This window comes from Nicotiana tabacum, chromosome 19 (genome assembly GCF_000715075.1).
Source record: "Nicotiana tabacum cultivar K326 chromosome 19, ASM71507v2, whole genome shotgun sequence".
Lineage (NCBI taxonomy): Eukaryota > Viridiplantae > Streptophyta > Magnoliopsida > Solanales > Solanaceae > Nicotiana > Nicotiana tabacum.
In genome coordinates, this window is record NC_134098.1 from 82,011,112 (window position 1) to 82,036,747 (window position 25,636).

The window sequence follows — 25,636 nt, forward strand, 5'->3', positions numbered from 1 at the left end:
TTTCCAGAAAGTTAAACCATTTATCATTTGGACATTTATACATGAAGTTATGATCAATTGAAGGAAGGCTGGTAGAATAATTTTTGGTGGACTTTTAGTGACGAAAAATGGACTTTTAGTGACGGATTGGCAGAAACTTAAGACAAAAAATGGTCATTTCATTCATTTCATTTTGGATTTTTGGAGCACGGTTCTTGGGAGATTTTTGGGCGATTTTCACGGGAAAACATTAGGGTAAGTGTTCCTTATCCTATATTGATTATATTTCATAATTTCATACTCATTTACATCATGAATCCGTGAATTTATGGAAGAAAAATCAAGATTTTTGCAAAATCTTCCAAAAAAATGAAAATTTAAGATTTGGAGGTCGAGTTGTTATCGGATTTTGGTAAAATTGGTATGGGTGGACTCGTAATTGAATGGGTTATCAGATTTTATAAGTTTCGCCGGATTCCGAGATGTGGGTCCCACAGGAAAAATTTGAGCTAATTTCGGATTTTATTGAAAATATAATATTTTCTTATGAAATTGATTACCATAATTTTTGTTGACTGTATCGAATTAATTATGACTAGATACGAGTCGATCGGAGTCGGAAAATCGAGGAAAAAGCATAATACTTGGTTAAATTGGAGCAAGTCGAGGTAAGTGACTTGTCTAACCTTGTGTGGGGGAAATTTCCCCTATGATTGATAATTGTAATGTGTGAAAAGTTATGTACACGAGGTGACGAGTGTGTACACGTGCTAAATGTGAATGATTATATTTTAAATTGTGTAGATCACTATTATGCATTAATTAAATTATTTTATTTTGTTATATTCTTCATTATTGATTTAATGTTTATATTTTAAATTTGTTTGACCTTTTCCGGTTAATTATTTTTTTTGTTTAGTTGGAACTTGATTTCTTTTATTCTGTGCATTATTTGAAGGTTGATTTTCTTTAAATTAAATATTATTAATATGAAATATTTGACATTTTTAAACTTGATATTGAAGCAACGTAGTAAAGATTTTGAAATATTATTTTCCTAAATTATTTACTCCTGAATATTTTTATGCTCATTGTGAGGGAGCCGTGAGCTCTTTATTGTGGAAGAAAATTATTGTTGAATTATTTTGACATGAGCCGTGAGCTCTTTATTGTGGAAAAATATTATTGATGAATTATTTTGACATGAGCCGTGAGCTCTTTATTGTGGCAAACTATTATTGATGATTTATTTTGGCATGAGCCGTGAGCTCTTTATTGTGGAAAAATATTGTTGTTGAATTATTTTGGCAAGTTAAATTATTTTAGCACTTGAGGTACAAATTGTGATATATTGTGATATTGATACGCATGCGGTGGTATAAGGTCTGGGTGTTGAAACGCATGCGGTGAGATAAGGGTGACTTGATACGCGTGGCTAGTAGGGGTGACTACTAGAAGTCATGCGGTGTGATAAGGGTGGCTAAAACGCGGGATGCTATTTCGGGAAAAAAATATTTTTTTTAAATAAATTGTGAAGGCTCCCGCGGTGATATAAGAAAATGAGATATTTTGAAATTATTTATAACTTGGGACTACGAGGCGGTACCTCGGTAGTGCCCTTGTTGATATTGATTTATGGCCATAGTTGCTTTCGATTAATTGTTGTGATTTTCATAAAGTTAAAGGAAATTCTGTTTTGATTCCACGAGATATTATTTGCAATTATTTGATGTCATTAAATGTGATATACTATTTGATTCATTTCCAATGTCATTTTATTTTACTACATTGATAAACATTTTACCATGCCATTATTATATTCCAGTAGGGCCTCACCTGACCTCGTCACTACTCTACCGAGGTTAGGCTTGGCACTTACTGGGTACCGCTGTGGTGTACTCATACTACGCTTCTGCACATCTTTTTGTGCAGATCCAGGTATATTTTACCAGCCTAGACGTCAGTGAGTTACCTGCGCACGGAGACTTCGAGGTATATCTGCCAGCGTCCGCAGACTCCGGAGTCCCCTTCTATCATTTTATGTTGTTTCCTTATATTTTATTTAGACCTTGACATATAGAGACATTGAGAATAAATTCTTAGAAGCTTGTGACTTATTTCTACCGGGTTTTGGGAGTTGTAATCATTTGAATTGTAGATTACTTATTTTCAGATATTTATGATTATTCCGCATTGATAGGCTTACCTAGTTTTAGAGACTAGGTGCCATCACGTATGCCATATCGGCTTTATATCACGCTTGGGCTGAAGGACCCCTCCGGAGTCTGTACACACCTCTAGTGAGCATAAATGATTATATATTTGGGATAGACTTCCCAGGGCATGGACTTGCCTTACTTATTTATATTGTGATGAATTTCCTTGGACATGGATCTTGTCCGTATCATTTAAATTTGGGGATAAATTTTCTAGGGCTAGATTGGTCTTATACGGTACTGAGTGACTGACTCTTAGTCGATGTGTATATATATGTGTACGGGATGAAATATCCTTGGGCTGGATTGGCCATAAACAGTACCGAGTGACCGGATGAATTGTGACCAGTAGTACATGAGGTCATTCCACTGAGATGTCACTTTTCTTCATATCATACAGTATTGGTCTATTTTGCTTGTATTGAGTTTAACTGTTAAACTTGAAAGCATGCCTACATTTTTGTACCATTATTTATGTACTGGACTGTACCTACGTAGCTCGTCATTACTTTCAGCCCAGAGGTTAGTCTTGTTACTTATTGAGTTGGTTGTACTCATATTGCACTCTACACCTCGTGTGCAGATCCAGGTACTTTCGGATACGGCAGTTTTCAGATTTGAGGATTTATCTGCTGGAGACTATCAAAGTAGTTGCTTGGTGTCCGCAAACCTTGACTCTCTTTCCTTTCAATTATTGTACTGTTCTATATTTTCAGATAGTGTTCTTATCCGTCAGACTTTGTTATTATTTAGATGCTCATATACTTAGTTACACTGAATTTTGGGAGTGTTATGTATCTGAAATTGTGAGGTTTTCTATGGAATTCAAATATTATATTTTCAAATTTAAGAGATTATTGTGATTTATTGAGGTTATCAGCTTGCCTAGTATTGAGATAGGCGTCATCACGACAAGTTAGGATTTTGGGTCGTGACAATGGGTCATAAACTTCATGATTGAAAGTGATGATGATCCCACCAGTCTTCCCTATGGTATGGCTATTACCCACATCTTGGAAGCCCACAACAACTCTATCTTAGAATACCATTTTGTCTCTGTTTCAAAGTTCTACAATTCTAGAGCCTTTGGCAGTATGGGACATATGTGTACTAAGGGTTCCTGGGTGAAGAAACAAGAAGATGAAGTCAAGAATGTTCAGCCTGATTCTAATAATGTTAGAATCTCATTTCGAATAATGTTACTTTAATTGAAAAAACTCCTTATTTTCGAAAAAAAGGGTGTGACAATAATGTATTGTATTGTATTGTACTGTATTGTTTGATGAATACCATGTTTGAATAGATTGTATCGTTTGTTGTCGTTTCATGATGTCGCGTACCAACAAAATAAAAAAAAAATAAACTTGCAACATTACTAAGAAAAAGTGGATACGGAGTAGAATTATTATATAAAAAATAGGATAAAGGATAAAATATGATTATTTAATAATAGGGAAGGGCAAAAAGAGAGAAAAAAAGTAAGGAAACGATGCCACCACACCAAATCCGTCATTCAAATCCATAAAGTAGTACTTTTTATCGTTACGTAATGATGAATTTAACGATATGATGTGATATAATTTAAGTAACAATCAAAACAAACATTATATTTAAAGTAATAATACGATATGATACGATAGGTAACAACCATCCAAATAATCGGATCATTTATTAGATAATATAGGTAAATTTCTTTAATATTATTAATTGATAATCTGAAGAAAAAAAAGTAGTAATAACTAACATAGCACATAAGGTTAAATGCCATGAATAATATAAAAAAAGTTATATACCGTCCGTACATGTAACTAAAAAGAAAGCTTTTCATCGTTAATTTGACTATGGAAAAAGGCGAGTTGATTATCGCAATTAACTCCCCAAATGTATCGAGAGAGTCGAGGGATTAATTATGGCATTTGAAAATGAAAAGACATAAAGTCAAAAAGTTTCAAAGAAGCCATTGATTAAATATATACTTGATCGGTTGCTTCGTCTTTTTTTAATTGCACTTGTCTGACATAACAATTGTAATAGTATAATTTTCCAATAATTTACCTTTTTATGTTTTGATTTGACATGCTTGTTGCGAAAATGGGTTATTTTTCCATTTTACTTGTCCATTGTTGGACTAATAATAGGGAACAGAGGAAGAGGAAGTAGAAGTTAATGCTGGTATTTAATAGTGTTTGAGAAATATGTAGAGCCACATTTGACTTATTTAATATTGTAAAATTCTCAGCACCCTTTTTTTGTTGTTGTTGAATTAAACAGATTCTACTTAGGAAAATTAGGAATATTTTCAAACATAGAGAATATATATTTTGCTGTTAGGCTTCAGCTGGTGGTGGGAATGAAATATAACAAAAAGATGCATTACTTCTAGATGAACCTAATAATAATAATAATAATAATAATAATAATAATAATAATAAGATGGAATTATTTTGGAGGATTACCTATCTCACCAACTGTTAGATTGAAACTGTCCTTAAATTATAATTTGTGTGTAGAAGATTGGATCTGTCAAATCAGGTTATGTTCATTCCTCTCAATTCATTTATTTCCCTTCACTTCACCTAGTATCATAATGTCAGGGCTCCAGAAACCATTTTAGATTGAATTTCTTTCTTTCTTTTTTTTAAAAATAATTTCTCACTCGTTGTTTGGTACCCGCATTAGGACCAGTGGCGGAGCCACCTTATGCTAAGGGGTGACACCCCTTTGCTCGATAATTACACTATTTATCTATGTCAACTTTATTTTATATATATACTATATGTTGATTTCCCTTATTTCTTTGTGTATTTTTTTTTTGAATATTTTGACAACACTTAGTAAATTTTCTAGTTTCGCCACTAATTAGGACCCGATTAAATTCACATTCGCATCGGCAAATTCCAAATTGAGAGTAAAAAACTTCCTAAAAAGACGAGTTCATACTCATCGCTCGAACTCAAAATAACGAACAAATACTTACAGCTCCACCACCAACTTTTGACGGTATAAAGGCTGAGAAAATTGCGGTGGGTGTCACGAAGGGGAGCATCTTTCATAATTAAACCATGTGGACTATTGCCTTTTTATCTGCAATCCCTTTCACTTTTCAACTATAGATTTGTCTGCAACAAACAACTGCTAAAAAAAAATAAGTTTAAGTTCCAGCAACTGTATTGAATTTCTACTAGACAGGTGATGCGATCACTGATGCGTGAATGCCGGGTTTGACAATTATATTAACCAAATCCTTTCAGCTAAATCTTACCAAGTTTTATCAACATATATAGTAATAATGAATTTGATCCCCTTTTGGGAAATGAGCACAGGTGTGCAGTTCTAAATCACGAGAACAAAGGTTTCCTTTTTCCTCCTGATGAGACGTGAATTATCATCTTTTGGAATAGATTTCTATAATGTACATCGAAAACTTTTACATTTACATTTTTTTTTTGTGCATTATCAGTATAATAATTTAATTAATTTAAAGGAAGTTGTTTCAACCGACAAAAGGGCATGGATACACTTGAGCTTTTCCTATCACTTTTAGCTTTCTGAAGGAAAATTGTTAATTAGATTTAAAAGATATATCCATGCGTATGGATTGATTCAACTTTTTCTCTCAACGTAAGACAAATATTAGCAAGGTCTTCAACAAATTTAATTTCAAAATCAGACACGAGGCTCTACCATGTCTGTTGCAATTCAATTTTTGCTAGAGTTTTAATTTTATGTGAAAAAATTAATGAACTTACTAACATGTTAGAGGTCTAGAACCCACGTGTCGGGTGCGCGAACAAAGTCTCATATTAGTAGTTGAAAAGATTATGAACTCACATATAAAAATGATATCTTAATTAACAATGTGATGAATTTTTTGGAAAAATTGTGCGGACTTGGCAAAAAATAGACATCATGACAAAGTGATGGTGCGGGGCTCGGTTTACTTACCCTTACGAGCTTGAAAAAGCCCGCACAAGAAGAAGTCAGTTGCGAGCTTCGGTTGCCATAAACTCTAACAATGTGAGTGGCACTCAGAAAATCTTGAAAATGGACACGCGCGACGTGGAACTTAATTCGAGGGAGCGACTTGTGGATCGTAGCAGTAGGCCACGTGGAACTTAGTTTGAATGGGAGATTTTTGGGTGTGTGAACAAAGTCTCACATTGTTAATTAAAAAAATTGATACATATAAGGTATAAAAATCTCTTAATAGTACGAGGCTTTTTTGGAGAAATCGTACGAGTTTGGCCCAAAGCAAGCAATATCACACCATATTAAGAGTATCTTTGGACTGGTTTATCCCAACACCATGAACATATATTTGGTAAACCTATCTACCAAAATTGTAACATATGACTTTACACTAGAACGCTGTCTAATATTTAAGTATGAACATGAGATCTTCACATTGTTATCTCTATGTCTACTCAGTCATCTCCTTTGAGGCTTTCAGTCACTTGTTGCAAATGATGGTTTTTTTTAGATTGTGACCTTTTACTATGTTATTATTTCTTGTTTATATGATACTACAATCTATTTGATAAGTTAAACGATTTTTTATTTGATTATGATTTTAATATCATCTGAGTATTAGGTGAAAAAAAACTTTGACTTATAGTGTTTGTAATCTATTTTTCACCTTTAGTGTTTGTGATCTATAGATATCTAGATATTTTATATATACCGAAAATTTGAAGAATATGATTTGATTCTCATCGAATTCCGTCATTCTTTTCGGGCCGAAGATAAGAATCATAATAGTAATAGGAGTATGGTTCTAAAGTATCGTACGCTACTTGACACAACTAATACTCTCTCATTCGTTTCAATTTATATGAACATATTTGATTGAGTACGAAATTTAGGAAAAAAAAGAATGACTTTAGAACTTATGGTGTAAAATGAGTCACATATATTTTGTGTGGCTATAAATCATTGCATTAAGATAGATTGTTTCAAAATAAAGAAATAAATCATTTCTTTTATACGAACTAAAGAGAAAATAAGTACACATCAATTGAAACGGAGTGAGTATTAATTTTGACAAATGTTTTGTCCTAATAAAATACTAATAGAATCGTGAAACTAAATCTAAAAGGTCCCCAATTAATTAAAGTTCTGTTTGGGAGGAGAAGACCGAACGAGGGAAATACTAATAAATTAAACAGAACAAAAATAAGATCTCAATATGTTCCCTAAAATAAACAAGATTTTATAGTTTCCTTAATCTCACAGTTTCTCTCACTCGAGCCGTTTAGTGGTCCACTACTGAAAAGTGACACGTGTCACATATCTATACGATGAAAATAACACTTTCTTCTCGTTGTAATTAAGCATCTTATTTATGCACCGATATTCCAGAGCCACGTGGCCACGTGGTTCATATCCAGTAACTCTTTTTTTATAAAACAAAGAAAGGGTAATTTTGTCATTACAGTTAATCCTCACCGTCACACGAAAAAAAGACGTTGACGCTCCCTCCGATCCATAAAACTGCTCCCGTATCTGATTTTTTGCAGTTCCCAGAAGTGTAAATTGTGTGTGTGTGTGTGTGTTTTATTTTCTGTGTAATTGTTGTATCCTTGAGGATTCAACAATGGAGGTAAGATTTCGTTAATTACTATTCTATCTGAAAGTTTTATGGGTTTGCTTTTGTTGCTACACTTTTTTCTGTTTTACTCATTTAATAATTATTGACTTTATTCGACGCGTAAAGCTTCATCTTCAGTATTCTGTTAGCTTCAAGTTCACACTCTGTTTCTTATAATCAGAAAAAGGATTTTTAATTTTTCAAGCTCTTTTATGGTTGTCTTAAAATAAATCAATTTGCAGGCTTTGCTGAATATTAAACAACCTCGATCGATCTTGTTCTTTTAATATTTTCTACCGTTGAAATCTTATTAAGAACAAGGTTATAGTGTATCAGTCTGAATAAACCGATATTTTTACCGTTAGAATCTTACAGTTTTTATATGTTTTTATTGTGATAATTTAATACGTATCTCGGTTTGTTCAACGTTATATTTTATTTATTTATTTAAATCTCAGCCGAACAATTGAAGCTGAAGCAGAGAACATTGTGACCGTTAAATCGCAACAATCTCTCAGGTTGCTACTTTTCAGTTGATACGGCAGAGGAGGTGAACAGTGAACCTTTTCTTTTCAATGTGATTTCTCTTTTATATCAACATTTGTATAAATTTTTGTTGTTTAGATACTTTTATTTTAATGAAAAAAAGATACTATTTGTATTTTATTTAGGTTTTGGGGTCCACCATTGCTGAGAGTTCCAAGCTTCAGAGTTACTGTGAAAATTACTTAGAATAGCATTGTGACTTGGTCTTGAAGCATAGTTGGGTCCCAATATTGGTCCCTGTTAAGCAAAGTAATGTGGATTGAGTCATGGGCTTTTCATGGAATTTTAGGTCTTGAAAATACTTGGTATTAAGGTTTTTAAGCAAAGTGCTTAATCACAACTAACCCATGAATCAACCTACCTAATCGTGTGGTATTAATTGTTTTAAATTCTTTTTACAATTAGTTCCCTGGGGTCAATAGCTACTGTGTTATTTTAGCAATCACAACCACCATGTTTCAAACATTCTAACTGTCTTTCCTTTTTCTGTTGGCAGCAGGGTTTATGAGACAGTGAGACGTTTTGGCTTCTTTTTACCTTTCGCTCTGAGACTTCGAATCATGGGTCTATTGTTGGCTATGTGATCGGGGTCGCTACAAAGAGAAGAGGGGGAAAATTTTGGGATGGGAGCTATTGGTGGGGAAGAGTTGAAGAAGTGGGAGAAAATGCAAGGGGCTGCATTGGGCGGTGAAGAGAAGATCCTGGTATTGGTAAGGTTGAGGCCTTTAAGTGAAAAGGAAATTGTGAGGAGTGAAGTTTCAGATTGGGAGTGTATCAATGAGACCACCATTTTGTACAGGAACAGCCTCCAGGAACGGTCTGGATTGCCTACTGCTTATACCTTTGGTAAGAAGTTCCCCATTTCAGCCTTTGCATTTTGAACTGATCTTTTTAGATTTGGAAATAATTAGTGAGAGGTATGTTGAGGTTTAGATCTGGATATTTTAGCTTGCAAACTGGTCTGAGATCACATCTTTGGTTGGCCGTTCTACTCTGTTGAACCATATACATTTACTGGGATAAATTTCAGTTTTAGCTTGAATACCATTTAAAAATGATTTACTGATACTACATGTATCTTCTTGCTCTTCTCTTCTGAGATTAGATAGGGTATACAGGGGTGATTGCTCAACAAGGGAAGTGTATGAGGGAGGAACGAAGGACATTGCTCTTTCTGTTGTCAGTGGAATCAACTGTGAGTGTTCCAATCATATGCCTTCCACATTTTGTTGTAGATTCCTATCATTTGAAAGAGAACTCATTAATACGACTACCTAAACATATTATGCAGCAACTATCTTTGCGTATGGGCAAACAAGCAGTGGAAAGACATACACAATGAATGGAATTACAGAGTTTACAGTGACAGACATATATGATTATATGCAAAGGGTAATTTAATGTTTACTTTGACATCATCTGTTTGCTCCCTATAGCATCACATCATATTCTAACTTGTGGATGAGAAATTTTATCTGATCCTCTTTTGGTTTTCCTTTATTTGTTGCAAAAATGATTTTTCCTTCTCTTGTCCAGCACGAGGAAAGAGCTTTTGTTTTGAAGTTTTCTGCAATGGAGATCTACAATGAAGTTGTTCGAGACCTCCTCAGCTCAGATAGTACTCCACTAAGGCTGCTTGATGATCCTGAGGTGAGTTTCTGTTTCTTAGTTTTAACTTTTAACAGGGAACAGATGAAGTTTTCTAATGATTTCGAGTTCTGCAGAAAGGGACCATTATTGAGAAACTGACAGAAGAAACTTTAAGGGACTGGGACCATCTGAAAGAGCTCTTGTCCATCTGTGAAGGTAGTGTAAATCTCCAACTCTATGCTTTAGACTTTATCATAGTAACAATTAGCACCTATAGATGTTTTAACCAGAAGTTACAAGTTTTGCGGCCTTTCTGCAGCTCAAAGACAAATTGGGGAGACTTATCTTAATGAAAATAGCTCCAGGTCTCATCAAATTCTTAGACTGGTATTCCCTTCTTGTCTTTTTTTTTTTTGATAAATTTGGTATTACCATGTTTTCGTGTCTCTGCCTAGAATAGTAAAATATTATTCATTATCCTGGAATAAGGACATGTGTCTCCTTCTTATACTTTTTCTTGGTTCTTTCTTCAGACAATTGAAAGTTCAGCTCGTGAGTTTATAGGGAAGGACAACAAAACAACTCTTTCTGCTAGTGTGGTATGCATCAAATAGTTTACTTTACGATTTTATCTACATTCTTGACATGGACGCATGAATTGCTGATGGCGAACTTATGATTTTTGAATGCAGAATTTTGTTGATCTGGCAGGAAGTGAACGTGCATCTCAGGCGCTGTCAGTTGGGCAGAGATTGAAAGAAGGCTGTCATATTAATCGTAGTTTGTTGACTTTGGGAACTGTTATCCGCAAGCTAAGGTTGATTGCTTGGTTTTTCTAATCTGGATTTGCTGCACTCTAAACTACATGTGTGTATGATCAATAAACATGTAACTCACTTTTGCTGTCCACATTGAAAGTTGGGGATTTTTTTTTTTTTTTTTTGTCTCTAAGATTAGTGAAGATTTTTATGCTATTGAATACTGTTTGCTACATGAAATGTGTATGTTCAACAGTACATGAGATGAACCTTACTTTTTCAAAAAACAGTTCATGAAATGACCTTAACTGCATTATCAGTGATGGGTTCATTTTTTCCGTCACTTTTTCACTGTTTATACATGCAAGATTTGTGCATTTAATTCATCCCTGAGTTCTCTACTACATTTACTTGTGCATGTAACGGCTTTCCTCAATTGCAGCAAGGGAAGACATGGGCATGTAAATTACAGAGATTCTAAGCTAACTCGTATCCTTCAACCTGCTTTGGGAGGCAATGCAAGGACTGCCATAATCTGCACCTTGAGCCCTGCACGAAGCCATGTAGAACAATCTAGAAATACACTTCTATTTGCCTGTTGTGCCAAAGAAGTGTCCACTAATGCACAAGTCAATGTAGTCATGTCTGACAAGGCATTGGTGAAGCATTTGCAGAAAGAGTTGGCTAGATTAGAGAGTGAATTAAAAACTCCTACAACTACTTGTGATCATGTGTCATTGCTGAGAAAGAAAGACCAGCAGATTGAAAAGGTGAGTGTTCTTTCCTACCGTTGCTCTTGTGCTTATGGTTGTGTTCTGAAAATTTCATCTAGCAGATTTTGGATTGGTCACCTCTAGCCGTTGAATTGAATCTGGCAGACCATGAGACCAGTAGTTAATCTACTTCCTATTCATACCAAGACTTTCATCTAACTGCTGATTTCACTTATTCTTCACTTCAGTAATTTTGCATGTGATCGGAATCAAAGCATCCTTGCTTTCATGCTACAGCAAAAGTCCCCACTCATGCCAAGGCTTTCATCTACCTGCTGATTTCACTTATTCTTCATTCAGTTATCTTCCATGTAATCGGAATCAAAGCAACCTTGTTTGTTGTTACAGCAAAAGTTCCTGAGTGTTTATTGAAGTGTTTTAATTGCCAAATTCCTTCAATCTTTAAAAGTGTTATTGAAGTGGAGTTCAATTAGATGTGACCACACTTTGTAGAATTTTCACATATTTTATCTGGTTAAAATCTGCAGTTAGAGAAAGAAGTGAGGGAACTAACTAAGCAGCGTGATCTTGCTCAATCGCGAGTTGAGGATCTGCTGAGGACGATTAAAAGTGATAAAACCTCCAGCCAGAAGGTTTGTATATTAAGTAACATGATTGAACTACCCATTAGAGATGTTCCTTTATCTGTTGCTTATTTTTTGCAAATTTTCAGGACGTGTCGAGTCTACCTTCTAGATCGGTGAAAGGCAACACGTACGAAGATGTAAGCTCTGTGTCTTGCTCATCAGCCATAGAGGAGTCCTACATCAGGGACAATGAAAGTGATGCTACATCCTGTGTTGTGCCTGCTGCTGATCAACATCAGAGGGGTAAAGAATCTGCAAATGTGACAGGAGAAGATTCTGACCTTTGCAAGGAAGTTCGATGTATTGAGATGGATGAATCTAGTGAAAATAGAAATTTTGAATCCATTAGCTTGTCAAACACAGTGTATGGAGAAAGAATGTCAATGCCTCCTGCTTCCAGTATCAGACATTCTGACATCCGGCAGTCATCACCAATGTTACTTGAACAAGCAAATAACACCAGTGATCGTTCTCTTCATGCAGCCTGGGAGCAGAAGATGCAAGATATCCAGAATACAATCAATTCTCTTGTCAGACCTTTCCCTGATGATTCATCTTCACCTGCCCTTTCGACAAGTATATCCTGTTCAAGAAGCCAGAAATTAACAAGAAGCAGGAGCTGTAGAGCTAATTTTATGGTGGGCTCACTTCCACCCGATTTTGAGACAGTTGAAGATAGGGAGACCACCCCGCCTAATGTGCTAGAGAAAGATTTTCCTGGAAGACCTGAAAATTTCCAGCGTAAACACTGGAAACTTCCTCTATTGATTTATGGAGCAAACAGACCTAAATTATCCAGAAACAATTCACAGTCTTCAATTGGTAGTGCTTTTGTAGATGGGAGTAATGCTCCTGGAGATGAGGATATCCCAAGTGTTGACAATTTTGTGGCAGGTTTAAAGGAGATGGCTAAGCTTGAATATGATAATCAGCTTCATGATCAGGTTTGAACTATCTTTGGTCAATTTGATGACAGATATTGCTTGCATGATCAGTTCCTGCTCTTTGATATGTGCTTGCTTTCTCTTATTGTGGGGTAACTGCTAGCCAATGCAAAAATAACTATTCAGATTGAATTATGTATGCATATAGAGAAACAAAACTTAGATTTTTGTGTAATTCTAGTTTAAGAAGTTTTGGAATTTTTTGTATAGTAGGCATTAAGTTTATAACTTTACTTACTTGATGCATATGGGATGCATTTTTCTCATGTTTATTCTCCAGGGGATGTACTTGCTTACATGACTTGGAAAAACTGTTACTTATCCCAATCTTTATCCTCATTACATGTATTAATATCTATGTTAGGCTCAAGAGGCTGGAAAGTCAAAAAGGAGTGTCAAAAGTGTAGGAGTGGACCCGATGCTGGACTCATCAGAGGCTCCTTCAGATTGGCCTCTTGAATTTGGAAGGCTACAGAAAATGATCATTGAACTATGGCAAACTTGCCATATTTCAGTGATCCATAGGACATACTTCTTTTTGCTGTTTAAAGGTGACCCAATGGATTCTATTTACATGGAGGTAGAAGTAAGAAGACTTTCCTTCCTCAAGGAAATACTTTCGAGCGGAAATTCTGCTGTGCAAGGAGGTCGGACAATCACGCTTGCGTCAAGGTATACAGTGTACACAATAGTCTTCTGTATTAATGTAACATTTGTAACTTATATGTTGGAAAAAAGATGATGCCACTGTAATGTTTTAGAACCATATAGACTGAACATTCAATCTTGTAACTACCATCTCTGCGTCATCTGCTAATATGATTCAATTATTATTCTTGATTTTAACAGCCTTAAAGCTCTTAGACGCGAAAGAGATATGCTCAGCAGGCTCATATATAAAAGAATTCCGGGAGCTGAAAGAAATGAAATATACCAGAAATGGGGCATAAATTTGAACTCCAAGAGGAGGAGACACCAACTTGTTCATCATCTGTGGAGTGACACAGATTTGAATCGTGTGATAGAGAGTGCTGCTGTTGTTGCAAAGCTAATTGGGTTCTCTGATCAGGGGCCGGCCCTTAAGGAGATGTTTGGGCTTAGCATTACACCTCCTCGGAAGAGCAGGAGATCTTTTGGCTGGAAGAATAGTATGGCATCCCTTATCTGAGCTTGTGAAAGTTCAGCTAGGAAAAGATATAGGTGAAATTAGCATAGTCTCATTATGAATTAGTTGGATTCAATATATGTTTTCAGTTCACTGGTTAGAATTGTATGGTTTCCTTTTTAGTTTGCCTAGGATTCTATAATACTACTCTGAGATTCACTTATTATTTTTTACTTCATATTTGATTATAGATTATGTTTTTTATTTAGTCAAGCAGTTCTGCATTGGCTTGATTTTGTTATGTAGATTTTAACAATCTAAACCCTGAATTAGAAAGTGAGTAAAAAATATTGCATCTCGTGTTGGTTTTAGAAACGATTACATATAACTGTCGGTACAAAACATATATTGGTGATGGACTGATGGTAATTTACTAGTTACTACAACCGGTTAAACTACGTTGACAGTGGTAAAACATTTTACAAAGCAATTTTTATGATAAAATGCCGATGCTTAAAATCACCACTTCCAAACAAGTTGAGCTATTGGTATTGAAGTTGTATTTTGTAAGTGAAATTGTTATGTGCTGATATAAAGGAAAGTAAAAGTCCACACTACTGTACCTCAAAATCATGTACATCTTATTTTTGGACCTTTTTTTGAAAAAAAATATACAATTTTGGCTGAAAATTTTCACTAATGTGTAATTTTTGTGAGAATTTCAAAAATATACAAAATACATATGTAAAATGCTATTTTTTTTTTGTTAAACTGAAAATTTTATTTAACCAAGTATATCAATATGTACAATTGACTCTTTGGACTCCGGAGTCAAATTTCATTATTCATACATTTTAGAACTATTCTACATGTACTCTATTCAACCATCTAATCTTCTACTGACACTATTCGTGAAACGAACTTTATGTTTTAGTGTTATATTGAGAAACTATTTAAACAATTCAATTGTTGGCGCCACTTGCTCTGTCTCTGCCCATAAGCGTGCAACTGTAATATAATTTCTTTTATCAGCTGTATGCTTTCTCTTCATTGATTGTTGAATCTTCTTCCATTCCTCTCATACTATATATGGTAGACACTTGCAGCAAACAGAAATCCAATGATGCCTCATCGTGCTCTAGATTTATTAGTTCTTCTAGCTGTCCATTCGATTTCTTCTTCCCAGCTTCTGAGTGGTCCCCTTTCCCCTAGCCAATGTAATAGTGTGCTCCATATGAACTTCAAATAGCCACAATCAAAGAAAAGATGCTCCAATGTCTCCACTGCAGTGGTATTACATAAGACATATTCTTGCTCCACTTGAATTCCCTATTTGTGAAGTCTATCCACAGTGGACAACTTCTTATGCATTGTCATCCATAGAATGAAGTGGTGTCAAGGAACAATTCCTTTAGCTAAGACCAAGCTTTTCCATGAAACTTTCTGGAGTTGAGGTATAAAGGTTTGATATGCCTTCTTGATACTGAACTTCCCTCTTTCCTCACATGCTTTAAGATCATCTAATGGATTTCCAGATTGAGTCATCCATTTCCTTGCCTCAGATATCTTCCTAACTATCCAACTAACTTGATTTGGGGTAGGCATGCTGGCTAGGTCTCTTCCTTTTATATATATGTTATGGATCCACTGTACCCATAACATTTCCTTTTTTTTTTTACCCACAACCCATAATAGCTTGCATTGCAGCTTTGTTCCAGATAAAGAAGTCCAAAATGTTCAATCTCCATGCAACCTTAGGCATGCATACAGTGCTCCAAGCAATTAGTGCCCTTCTTGAGTATTCATTACTACCGGTCCACAAGAAGTTTCTGCAAACATTTGTCATCATACTCAATATCTTCTTAGGTAATAAGAACACTTGTGTCCAGTATGTCTGCATCTCAAAGAGTACACTTTTGATGAGTTGTACTTTGCCACTATATGATAAAAATTGGGTAGTCCAACATTTAACTCTTGCAATGATCTTTTCAACTAATGGAAAGCATTGATGTATATACAGTTTTCTAAAAGACAATGGAATCCCCAGGTATTTAAATGGCATCTCTCCCCTATAGAAGTGCATCTCTTGCATTATATGAGAACTAAACTCCTCTGTCACTCCTGCAACATAGAAGGAACTCTTCTCCAAATTGGCTTTTAGTCCAGATACACTAGAGAAATGATTGAATGCTTGCATCATCAGGGAAATAGACATCTGATCAGCCCTACAACACATTAATAGGTCATCAGCAAAGCAGATGTGCACTACTCCCTTGTTAGCATACCTGGGATGGTAGTTGAAATCAAGATTGTGTCTGAGTTGCTTCAGAGATCTATTTAGATACTCCATAACTAAGACAAACAGGTATGGGGACATAGAATCTCCTTGTCTTAGTCCTCTCTTAGCTTGAAATATAGGGGTTATGCCACCATTCAACAGTATGGAGTAATTAACTGTGGATACACAAGTCATGATCAGGTTTATTATCTTCTGAGGGATTCCAAATTCCAGCAAGACCCCTCTCAAAAAATCCCAATTCAAAGAATCATATGCCTTTCTGATATCCACCTTCACTATGCATCTAGGTGATACTCTCTTTTTTGCATAACCTTTCACCAGCTCATGAGCGAGAATCACATTGTCCAGGATATTTCTTCCTTTAATAAATACAGACTGGGATGGCCCCACAAATAATCAACTACAATCTTTAACTTGGCAGTTAACAGCTTTGCAATTATCTTGTAAACAGTGGTACAACATGCTATAGGTCTGAAGTCTTTGGCATAAGTAGGATTAGACACTTTGAGCACCAATGTAATTGTGGTATAGTTAACCTCTCTCAACAGTTTACCATTATCAAAGAATTGTAGTACAACATTGACAATGTCTTCTCCTACTGTTTCCAAGTGTTCTTTGAAACAGTAGGTCTTTAATAACCCTTAGGATTTCTTCCCTAGTGACTGTCCCAAGCATTTCCTGTTGCTGGCTCAATGATAGGCAAGGTCCATCTCTAGCAATGGTAGTATCAATACAAGGCATTGTTGTATTTGTATCTCCCAAGAGTTGCCTATAGTATACCAAGAACTGTTGTTGCACTATGGTTGGCTTTGAAACTAAGAATCCTTGTTCATTACATATAGAAGAGATCCTGTTTCTAGCTTGTCTTGCCTTCAGCTGGGCTTGGAAGTACTTTGTGTTAGCATCTCCATAAGCTATCCATGTAGCTCTGGATCTCTGTCTTAGTATTTTTTCTTGAACCATATTCCATTTTTCTAATTGAAGGATCAACTCATTTTCCTCAGCTGTTACCTGATTATTGAACAGATCATTGGCTAACTGGTTTTGGGCTGCCTGCAATTCCTGTTGTATATTACTGATTTTAACCTCTATGTTTGACATCTCTTTATTCATACCTCTTCTTCAATTTCCAATGCCTTGAGCTTTATCCAAAGTCTATACATATGACAACCAGTGAACTGTTGGTCCCAACAAGTTTTAACATCTTCTTTGAATGTGGCCTCACTGATCAATACATTAAGTAGCCTGGATGGCCTTTTCAGCTTCTGTCTGGGGACCACTGTTGTGATAATAATGGGAGTATGGTGTGAACATTCTTGGTTAGCTCTGGAACCATTTGTCATTACCAAATACCCAGTCAATATGGTTATAGATCCTATCAGCAACATCCCTCTTGTTGCACCAGGAGTAAAGCCACCCCTTCCTGTTAACTTGTCCCAAACCTATATCAGTAATGCAATTCTGAAAATCTACTGTTTCATTTAAATGCACTGGCATCCTATTCACTCTATCTTTAGCAAAGAGTATGGTATTAAAGTCCCCAAGTACAATCCATGGCTCAACTATAGAGATACTGATGTGCCTTAGAGCCTCCCATGATCCTCTTCTGCCTTCTATAGTGTTGCAACCATAAACAAATGACATCTTGCACTGAAATTGAGAATTCTGATCCTACACTTGGCCATGCACTAACTGTGCAGTGCGGTCGAGAATGGTCTCCTTCACACAACTTTGTTTCCATTCTAACCAAATTCTACCATTTGGAGCTTGGGAATAATCAAAGTAGAAGCACCAATCAGCACCAAATTTTCTAATAACCTTAGTAACATTCTGTTGTCTAACTTTGGTTTCTAAGCAACCTACTAAATAAACTTTATTCTTGAGCAAAAAGTTTTTAAATTCTTTTTGCTTAAAGGGCTTGTTCAACCCCATAATGTTCCAAGAACAAAAGATCATGAGGGAGGTTTGGCAATAGGGCCATCCCTTTGCAACTTACCACTGTTACCTTTTCTTTGACCCTAAATTCTTCTACTCGCAGGTTCTCCAATCTTCATGCATAGTTTACTAAATTGATTGAGATCAATTTCATCTTCTGAATCTTTATCCATGTTTGGTATCTCCTTAAAACCTTGGAATACTACAACTTGCTTTCCTCTGAATTGGACTTTAGAGGGGGCAGTGTGAGTTTTCTCTTGGTGTATAGTTACTGGTGGAGTGTGATTTGCTAATGGCTGGTTTGCAATTGGATAAGGTTTCCCTTTTGAGGTACTTCTTGTCTTATGCTGTTATTCATGCCTTGCTTGTTTCTCCTGTTTGGTTGCTTTTCTGAATGGTATTTGCTTCTCCTACTTCTGTTTTGGACATTGCTCATTATTATGTCCAAACCGCAGACATTTATGACATAGAATAGGCTTCCACCCATACTCAATTTTTTGGTTCCAAATACTACCATTTGATGCTTCAACATTGATAACCTCCGACAATGTTTGGGTGATATCCATCCCTATCAACAATCGAGCATATGAAATTCTTTCACCTTTAGCTGTTAAGCTATCAGTGCATATAGGCTTGCCCAGGAAACTTGCAATTCTCCCTAGATTTTCTTTAGACCAATACAAGAGTGGAAGACACGAGAGACATACCCGTATGGGTAGTACTCGAAGAGGTTCCTTTTGCATTTGGAAGTCTGGTGACCATTGTTTCAGGATCATTGGTCTGTTCCTGAAGGTATACGACCCATTTTGCAGCACACAAGCTTTATCCTCTTCAATTTCAAATTTAAATATGAAATACCCATCATCGTGCATGAATACCCTAGGCGTTGCCACAAATTGCCAGACGCCATATACAAATTGCAACATTCCCTTGAATTTTGGGGCTCCTCCAGTTACATAACCAATTAGCGCAGATTGCCACTTCTGCTTCTGTTCATCTATGTCCCGGTGGTTTAATTGCACGACCTTAACTCCATCTTTTAACACTGGTGGATAGAAGTTAAGTTTCATACCTTGATTTTGTGTCATGTTATTCTTCACCATCTCTGCCATAGTAGGTTTTGCTTGTTGAGGCTCCATCACAAAATTTAATTTGCGGGCAGGTTGCACATTACCCTCATCCCCTTTGTTAGCAGGCTAGGTAAGCTGGGTACCACCTTCTTCTCTTTGGTTTGATTCCCCTAGAATCCAGCTAGCTAGTTGAATTGGGGCTAGATTTTGTATCACCCCTAAAGCTGGAGTAATCTGCCTTACAGATCTTGCCTTTGGGGAAGCTTCCTCCACCATCTGACTTTTAGGTTTTGACTGATCTTCATGTTCCACTGAAACTTCCTCTTGTGTATCTCGTTCCTCTGTTTCCAGGTTAGGGCTTTGTGTGAGGGTTGATTGTAGGTTGGCGACTTTGGTAGTGATAGTTGGGGTATAGACTTGAGGGGGTCTCCGTTTCCGGCGAGCCATCGTAGTGGTACAAGTTAGCAATTCTGGCTTAACATGCACCTTTGGACTTTCTCTCTCGAAATTCTAATTATTACGATAGAAGCAAAGTGGAAATGCTATTTACATTCGTGTTAGTTAAATGAGGTAACAAACGGTTTCGGAAATGATGTTATCTTAAACCGGATATTAAAAATACAACTTGTGAATCACATTTTAAAAATGGAGGCATATAAATCGCTTTAATAAATCTCATTCATAAATGTGACTTATAATTGCATTCTGTAAATATGAATTAGAAATTGCATTCGCTAAGTACGACTTATAAATCGCATTGGATAATTGAGACTTACAAGTACTATTGGAGAATTGCGGACTTATAATAAACGCGTTTAAAATATTAAACGATATATATTCTTTGCATTCGTTTTAAGCTTTAGCGTTCGAAACGACATCGTAAGGGAGTAGTAGCTGAGAAAGAAAGATCCAGAAAGGGGAGAACTCAGCTCAGAGAGAGATTGAGAAAGTGAGAAGCAGCGATGAGCGGAATAGCAAAAGCATCGTTCGTAGCTCGAAGAGCGGCGCAGAAGGAGAGAGTTCGGATCCTCTACAGGCGTGCTCTCAGAGACACTCTCAATTGGGCCGTCCATCGCCACCTCTTCTATCCTGATGTAAAATCTTATCCCCCATTTCCTAGGGTTTCTTCCATTTTTTCTTTTTTTCCACATTTCCTTCATACGATTCGGTGATTCCTTTTATTTATTTATTTATTTATTTGTTTGTTTGTTTCAGGCGGACGCCCTAAGGGAGAGATTTGAGGCCAACAGAAATATGGTTTGTTTTCATTTTTTTTATTTTCCCTTTTCTGGTGACTTTTATATTTACTAGCTTGTTAGTTTAAAAAATAATCATTTTCGGTTAAGGATCATATTTTTTAGCTCGATATTGGAATTAAAGTTTATATGTTTACTGTTCTACGGAGTGACTTGTTCCTGTGAACAATTTTGATCATGTCTCTATCAAAAAATAATCACCAGCATTATTTGTTTTTGATGCACAAGTTATAATGGAGACAATGTGAGTTCATTGTTGGCGCATGCCGCTACAATGAAAGAAAAAAAATAGTTCATGATTGAAGTTTTTGTCTATGTGGATTAAGAGAAAACTTTTTGAGAATTGATGATTCTGCATTAAGGTTCATTATGGATAATGAGAAACGACTCTACCTCTCATCTACAGATGCGCTAATTTCATGGCCAAATGAATGAGGAGCTCAATTCTTTTTCTCAACAAGGGGAATTGTATTTCTGTAGTTGTTAAATTTTCTCTGTATTATGTTTGATTCTTTTTGCAATTTTATGGATAAGTTCATCTTCTTCTGTTTTGCTTTGTTAACATCCAGGAAGACGTTGAAACTATTGATAGACTTATAGCTGATGGTGAAGCATCCTATAATAAGTGGCGGCACCCTGATCCTTACATTGGTATGTGTCCTTATGAGTTTCATAACAAACAACTTTGCCTCAATCCCAAGCAAGTGGAGTCTGCTATATGAATCCTCTTTGTCTATGTTTACTTTTTGAACTTCATGCTTGTAGTAAACTGGATTCAACCCTATGAATGAAACATGTCATGGATATGATGCCGGAGACCATATTGTACAAGAAACAGGTGTTCAATTGAATTATTTTCTTAATAGTTGAAGCTGGCAAAAGTTCTGTTGGAATCATCACATCCTCACAACAGTTGGTGGTGTTAAGTTCTTGGATTTAGGGAGTATGGTTTTTTAATGAGGAAGAAACTGCGTCTATTCATCTTTCTTAAAAAAGACTCTCTCTATTCATAAAATATCTAGTGTATGCTTATACAAAAACAAAAAACAGAAAAAGATAAGAAAAGAAAAGAGAAGAAATATATGTAGAGGATTTCTCATCTTAAGTTTTTTTTTTTTTTTGGAAGTTTGAAGATACTAGCAGATAACTGATTTCCGTAATCTTGTTCTATTTACCTCTGCATGTTTCCTTGTTGGACTATGTGAATCTTTGGTCAATGAGATGTTTGTTAAATAATGAACAGTTGTAATCGATGATTCAGGACACTGTCATTGTCGCGGGTCCTTCATTTTCATTACATCGATGCGGATTGCCTCATCTGAAACTTTAAAAGTTCTTATTTATGTGAATAGATACAGAAGGCACAAGCATAAGCCAGCTTATTATCAGATTTTCAAAGACAAAAGTCTACTTAATATTTTGACACGCTGTGGATATGTGACAAGTTTTAGAAACGTGATTGATTGAGTAATCTCTTTTTTCTTTAGACTTCTAATAATAGGTTTTCTCTTTCTGTGATGAACAGTTCCATGGGCACCTGGTGGTTCCAAGTTCAACCGAAATCCAGTACCGCCAGAAGGGGTAATTTGCTTAAACATTTATTTACATCACGCTCTAGTATCAGCTTATGCTAGGTGCTTACATTATTCACATTCAACGTGTCAGTTACACTAGTTGCTTAAGTCATTTGCTTTCCTGTTTCGTCAGTTTCTGCGAATACCATCTGGAATAATCTCCAAGTGTTAAATCTTTTGCCTTTGTTTACGACATTGCTTGGATGCTAGAGACACTGACAATATATCTAGTTCATTTTATTTCTTCTTTTTCTTGGCAATGCTCCGGCTCGAGTTGAATTTGTTTTTTGTCATTGTTAATTGCTGGCTAAAATTTTAACCTTATACTCGTTTTATATGGCTACAACGGTCAGTTTTGGTCAATTATTTTCAAAATTCATGCAGAGTTGCTTCATTTCAAGCACCTTTGTTCATGTTAAAATAGTTAAAACATTGAACTGTCAAAAGAGGGAACTTGTCAAAAAGATGTCACATCAACATCATAAGAATACAGTGTTATAGTTAGTTGTATTACTGCTCTTTATTTAGATGGAAATCTAGGACAGAGTAGTAAGAGAAGCAGGACAAGCATATTTTGACAAAAGATTATTTTGAACTTTTTGCTCCCTCCATAAAAGTTTGTAGCCTTACTTAAGCCAGCTTGATTGTTAAGGTAATAGTTATAATTTCTAATTATTAGCGAATCTCAGCGGAGGCAAAAAACACTAGGTGATTTCTTTCTATCTATCCAAGCCTTGGTGGTGAGTTACCTGTTGCTGGTGGGAGGTGGGAGGTGGCACGTATTCCGTGGAATTAGTCGAGGTGCGCGAAAGCTGGCGCGGACACCACGGTTATCAAGAAAAATATATTATTAGAAAAGTATCCTGGGGAGTGGGGATGCTGCATTGGCCCACATTTTTTTTGTTGATAGATATGTACATCAACCCGCACATGAACTAAAAGCACTAAGTTGTTCTATATTAACCAATCCAAATTTGTCTGCTATGACAATCGACAGGACCCTCCAATCTCTGCAGGTCATGCTTTCCCCTAGCTTCTGCTCTTCTTCGTTGCAACTCTAGCCTATTAACATTCATTTCAGTAGTTCCCTGCAGAATGGAAGGGTCAATACTTCTGTTTTTTGCTTTTTGTAACATGATGAATTTTTGCAGCACCATCTTAGTGCTGCTGATCAATGAATTGCTATTTACCTTTTCACAAAATGAAATTTTAATTTGGTGTCACATGCCACCCAGTTTTTTTAATTCTTTTACCATCAAGCAGACTTCATGAAATCCCTTTTCTAATCTCTTAACTCGTTGCATGATGCAGATTGAGATAGTGTATGACTATGGCAAGGAAGAGGCTGAACTAGTTTGATACTCTCACATGCATATGAATAACAGGTAGAATCATGTTCCGTCATGCAACACATTTGCATTATGTTTATCTCCCCCCCCCCCCCCCCCCTTTCCCAAGGAAAAAAGGGATAAAACAAGAATTCCCAACCAGGAAATAGGAAGAAAAGTGACTGATGCAATTTCTTTTAAAGTTAATTTTGGTCATCATTCGAAATTTCAACACCAAAAATAAAGATTAAAAAGGTCCAGTCATTTTTGTACATCACAGAAGAATACTTTGGACCTGACTTTTGGAAAATTTTGAGCTATTTAACTAATTTCAGCAAAGTGGCACTGTTGGAAAGATGATACACAGCATCTGTTGTAAATTGCAAGTAATTCCAATTCACGGATACTTTTGTCTGGTGCTTTTCTCGTCTTAAACATTCAGTGATTAAAATTGAATCATGTTTGATATTGGTAACGACTTGCTGAAGCTCAACCTATATGTTTTTTACTAGGATTTATATTTGTAAATTTTGCCATTTGATTGAATATTGTCATATATTGACTTGCAGATTCAGAAACTGCAGGCATGCGAGGACAGTCAGATCCAGTCTCGTCTTCTTTTCTTAGTGATTCCATCTGCTTCACTAACGTTGAACAATGAGACATTAAATATTTTTGCTGGTTTGATGTTTAGAGAAATGGGATTGGCATGGGAGGATGCTCATGTAAATTTCTCCGTTTAGTAGTTGTGAGCTGCAAACCCAGAATTTCAAAAATAAATGTCAGACTTCGAGTCGAAATTGAAAAATGCGAGGATTTATTTGGATTGCCATTGCCAGTTTCTGATAATCTTAAGAGATTCATGTCTTGACACCATTTTTCCTGGCGACAGTCGTGAGTCATCCCTAATATATTGATGTTTGAACAGTTTCTTGGTAAAATCTCGTGTACTTGCCTTATATGTGGAAGTGACACAAAAACAGGTATCTCCTTTTTTCAACTACTGTGATGAGTGGCAGCAGCGCAGATATGCTGTTCTTCTTGGTGTCGGAATTTTTGTTTGGATGCAAAGGAAAATAAAATAACTAATGAAATAAAAGATACGTAGGAGAGGAAGTAAACATCCTGCAGTAAAAAGGAACATAATTTTCCAACACAATGAATCAATGATCGCATTCCAGAGGTAAGGACTCTAATTTTCGAATTTTGGAGAAGTTAGATTGACGTCTTGTCTTATTCTTGTTTATCAATTTATCTAATAATTAAATCAACTGATGGCCTTTAACTTAGAAAAAAAAATAAAAATACTACGTCATCTTCCTCTGCTTCCGATTAGCCGCACACAAGCAAAGGTCTATCTATCTACTACCTAAGCGAAGTTAGCAATTCATTTTGTTTTTGATTTGGGGTTTTTGTTTTCTTTTGTTTAAGTAATACTCTCTGATCTTAAACCGTAAAGTGTTTTATGCCAATATGCCACAAAAGGTGTTTTTGATGTGTAATCGAACGGGATCATTGTCATTAGATTTATAATTCAATTCTTTCACTGGCTCGGCATTAAAAGAAATCTTCAAATGACATTTCATTAGAGATTCAAATTTATTTCGCTCAAGTCAAATTTAACACTATATAAGAGGGTTTTTTTTTTCCCGGAAAGAGATAAAAGAGGGTTTTCATTCAATATGTGATTCTTTCGAAAACACCTGATGTACCATACCACGTATACCATACTAGATAAAACACATGATTTATCCTTGGATAACAAATGAACGCAAGAAAAAATCCGACCAAAAATCATCCTTCTCGATGCACTTTCATGTTTGCCTGTGAGAGTGACCTATTAGCTCCAAATTATGAAAGATGCATGATTTGTCCTCGTCAAAAGATGTGCTACTATTGTGTTGCATGTTCCATAAGAATGATGCAAAATCATTACTCTACACAATGTATATACACAATCAGAGACAAATCCAAAATTTGAACTTGACGGATCTAACCTTAAAGGTTCTTATGATTGAACCAATTGTACATTTGAAACTATGGCGTTAGATTCATATGTATATCTAATGCTCTGTGTCTGAACAAATCC

General features: G+C 35.8%; 2 protein-coding genes across 7 annotated transcripts; both read left to right on the forward strand.

The window, feature by feature from the left end:
• The first annotated feature begins 7,624 nt into the window (after positions 1-7,624).
• LOC107786279 (kinesin-like protein KIN-7E) lies at positions 7,625-14,358 on the forward strand. 6 transcript variants are annotated; one of them, XM_016607728.2, is made up of 15 exons: positions 7,625-7,794; positions 8,241-8,332; positions 8,828-9,174; positions 9,434-9,523; positions 9,620-9,720; positions 9,865-9,978; positions 10,053-10,134; positions 10,238-10,305; positions 10,452-10,517; positions 10,611-10,735; positions 11,119-11,446; positions 11,938-12,042; positions 12,123-12,980; positions 13,345-13,652; positions 13,830-14,358. In XM_016607728.2, the coding sequence occupies exons 3-15, from the start codon at positions 8,952-8,954 to the stop codon at positions 14,146-14,148; spliced, it is 2,787 nt and encodes a 928-aa protein (XP_016463214.1). In that variant the 5' UTR covers positions 7,625-7,794; positions 8,241-8,332; positions 8,828-8,951; the 3' UTR covers positions 14,149-14,358. The 6 variants fall into 6 exon arrangements, with proteins under 6 accessions (XP_016463214.1, XP_016463215.1, XP_016463216.1 ...); XM_016607729.2 differs by having other exon boundaries at positions 7,626-7,794; positions 8,825-9,174; XM_016607730.2 differs by having other exon boundaries at positions 7,655-7,794; positions 8,241-8,359.
• Positions 14,359-15,740: 1,382 nt separating this feature from the next.
• LOC107786278 (NADH dehydrogenase [ubiquinone] 1 beta subcomplex subunit 9-like) lies at positions 15,741-24,355 on the forward strand. Its single transcript, XM_016607727.2, has 6 exons — positions 15,741-20,483; positions 20,605-20,646; positions 21,215-21,296; positions 22,171-22,226; positions 23,531-23,604; positions 24,117-24,355. Exons 1-5 carry the CDS (start codon positions 20,352-20,354, stop codon positions 23,576-23,578), a joined length of 360 nt encoding a protein of 119 aa, XP_016463213.1. The 5' UTR covers positions 15,741-20,351; the 3' UTR covers positions 23,579-23,604; positions 24,117-24,355.
• Positions 24,356-25,636: the final 1,281 nt, after the last annotated feature.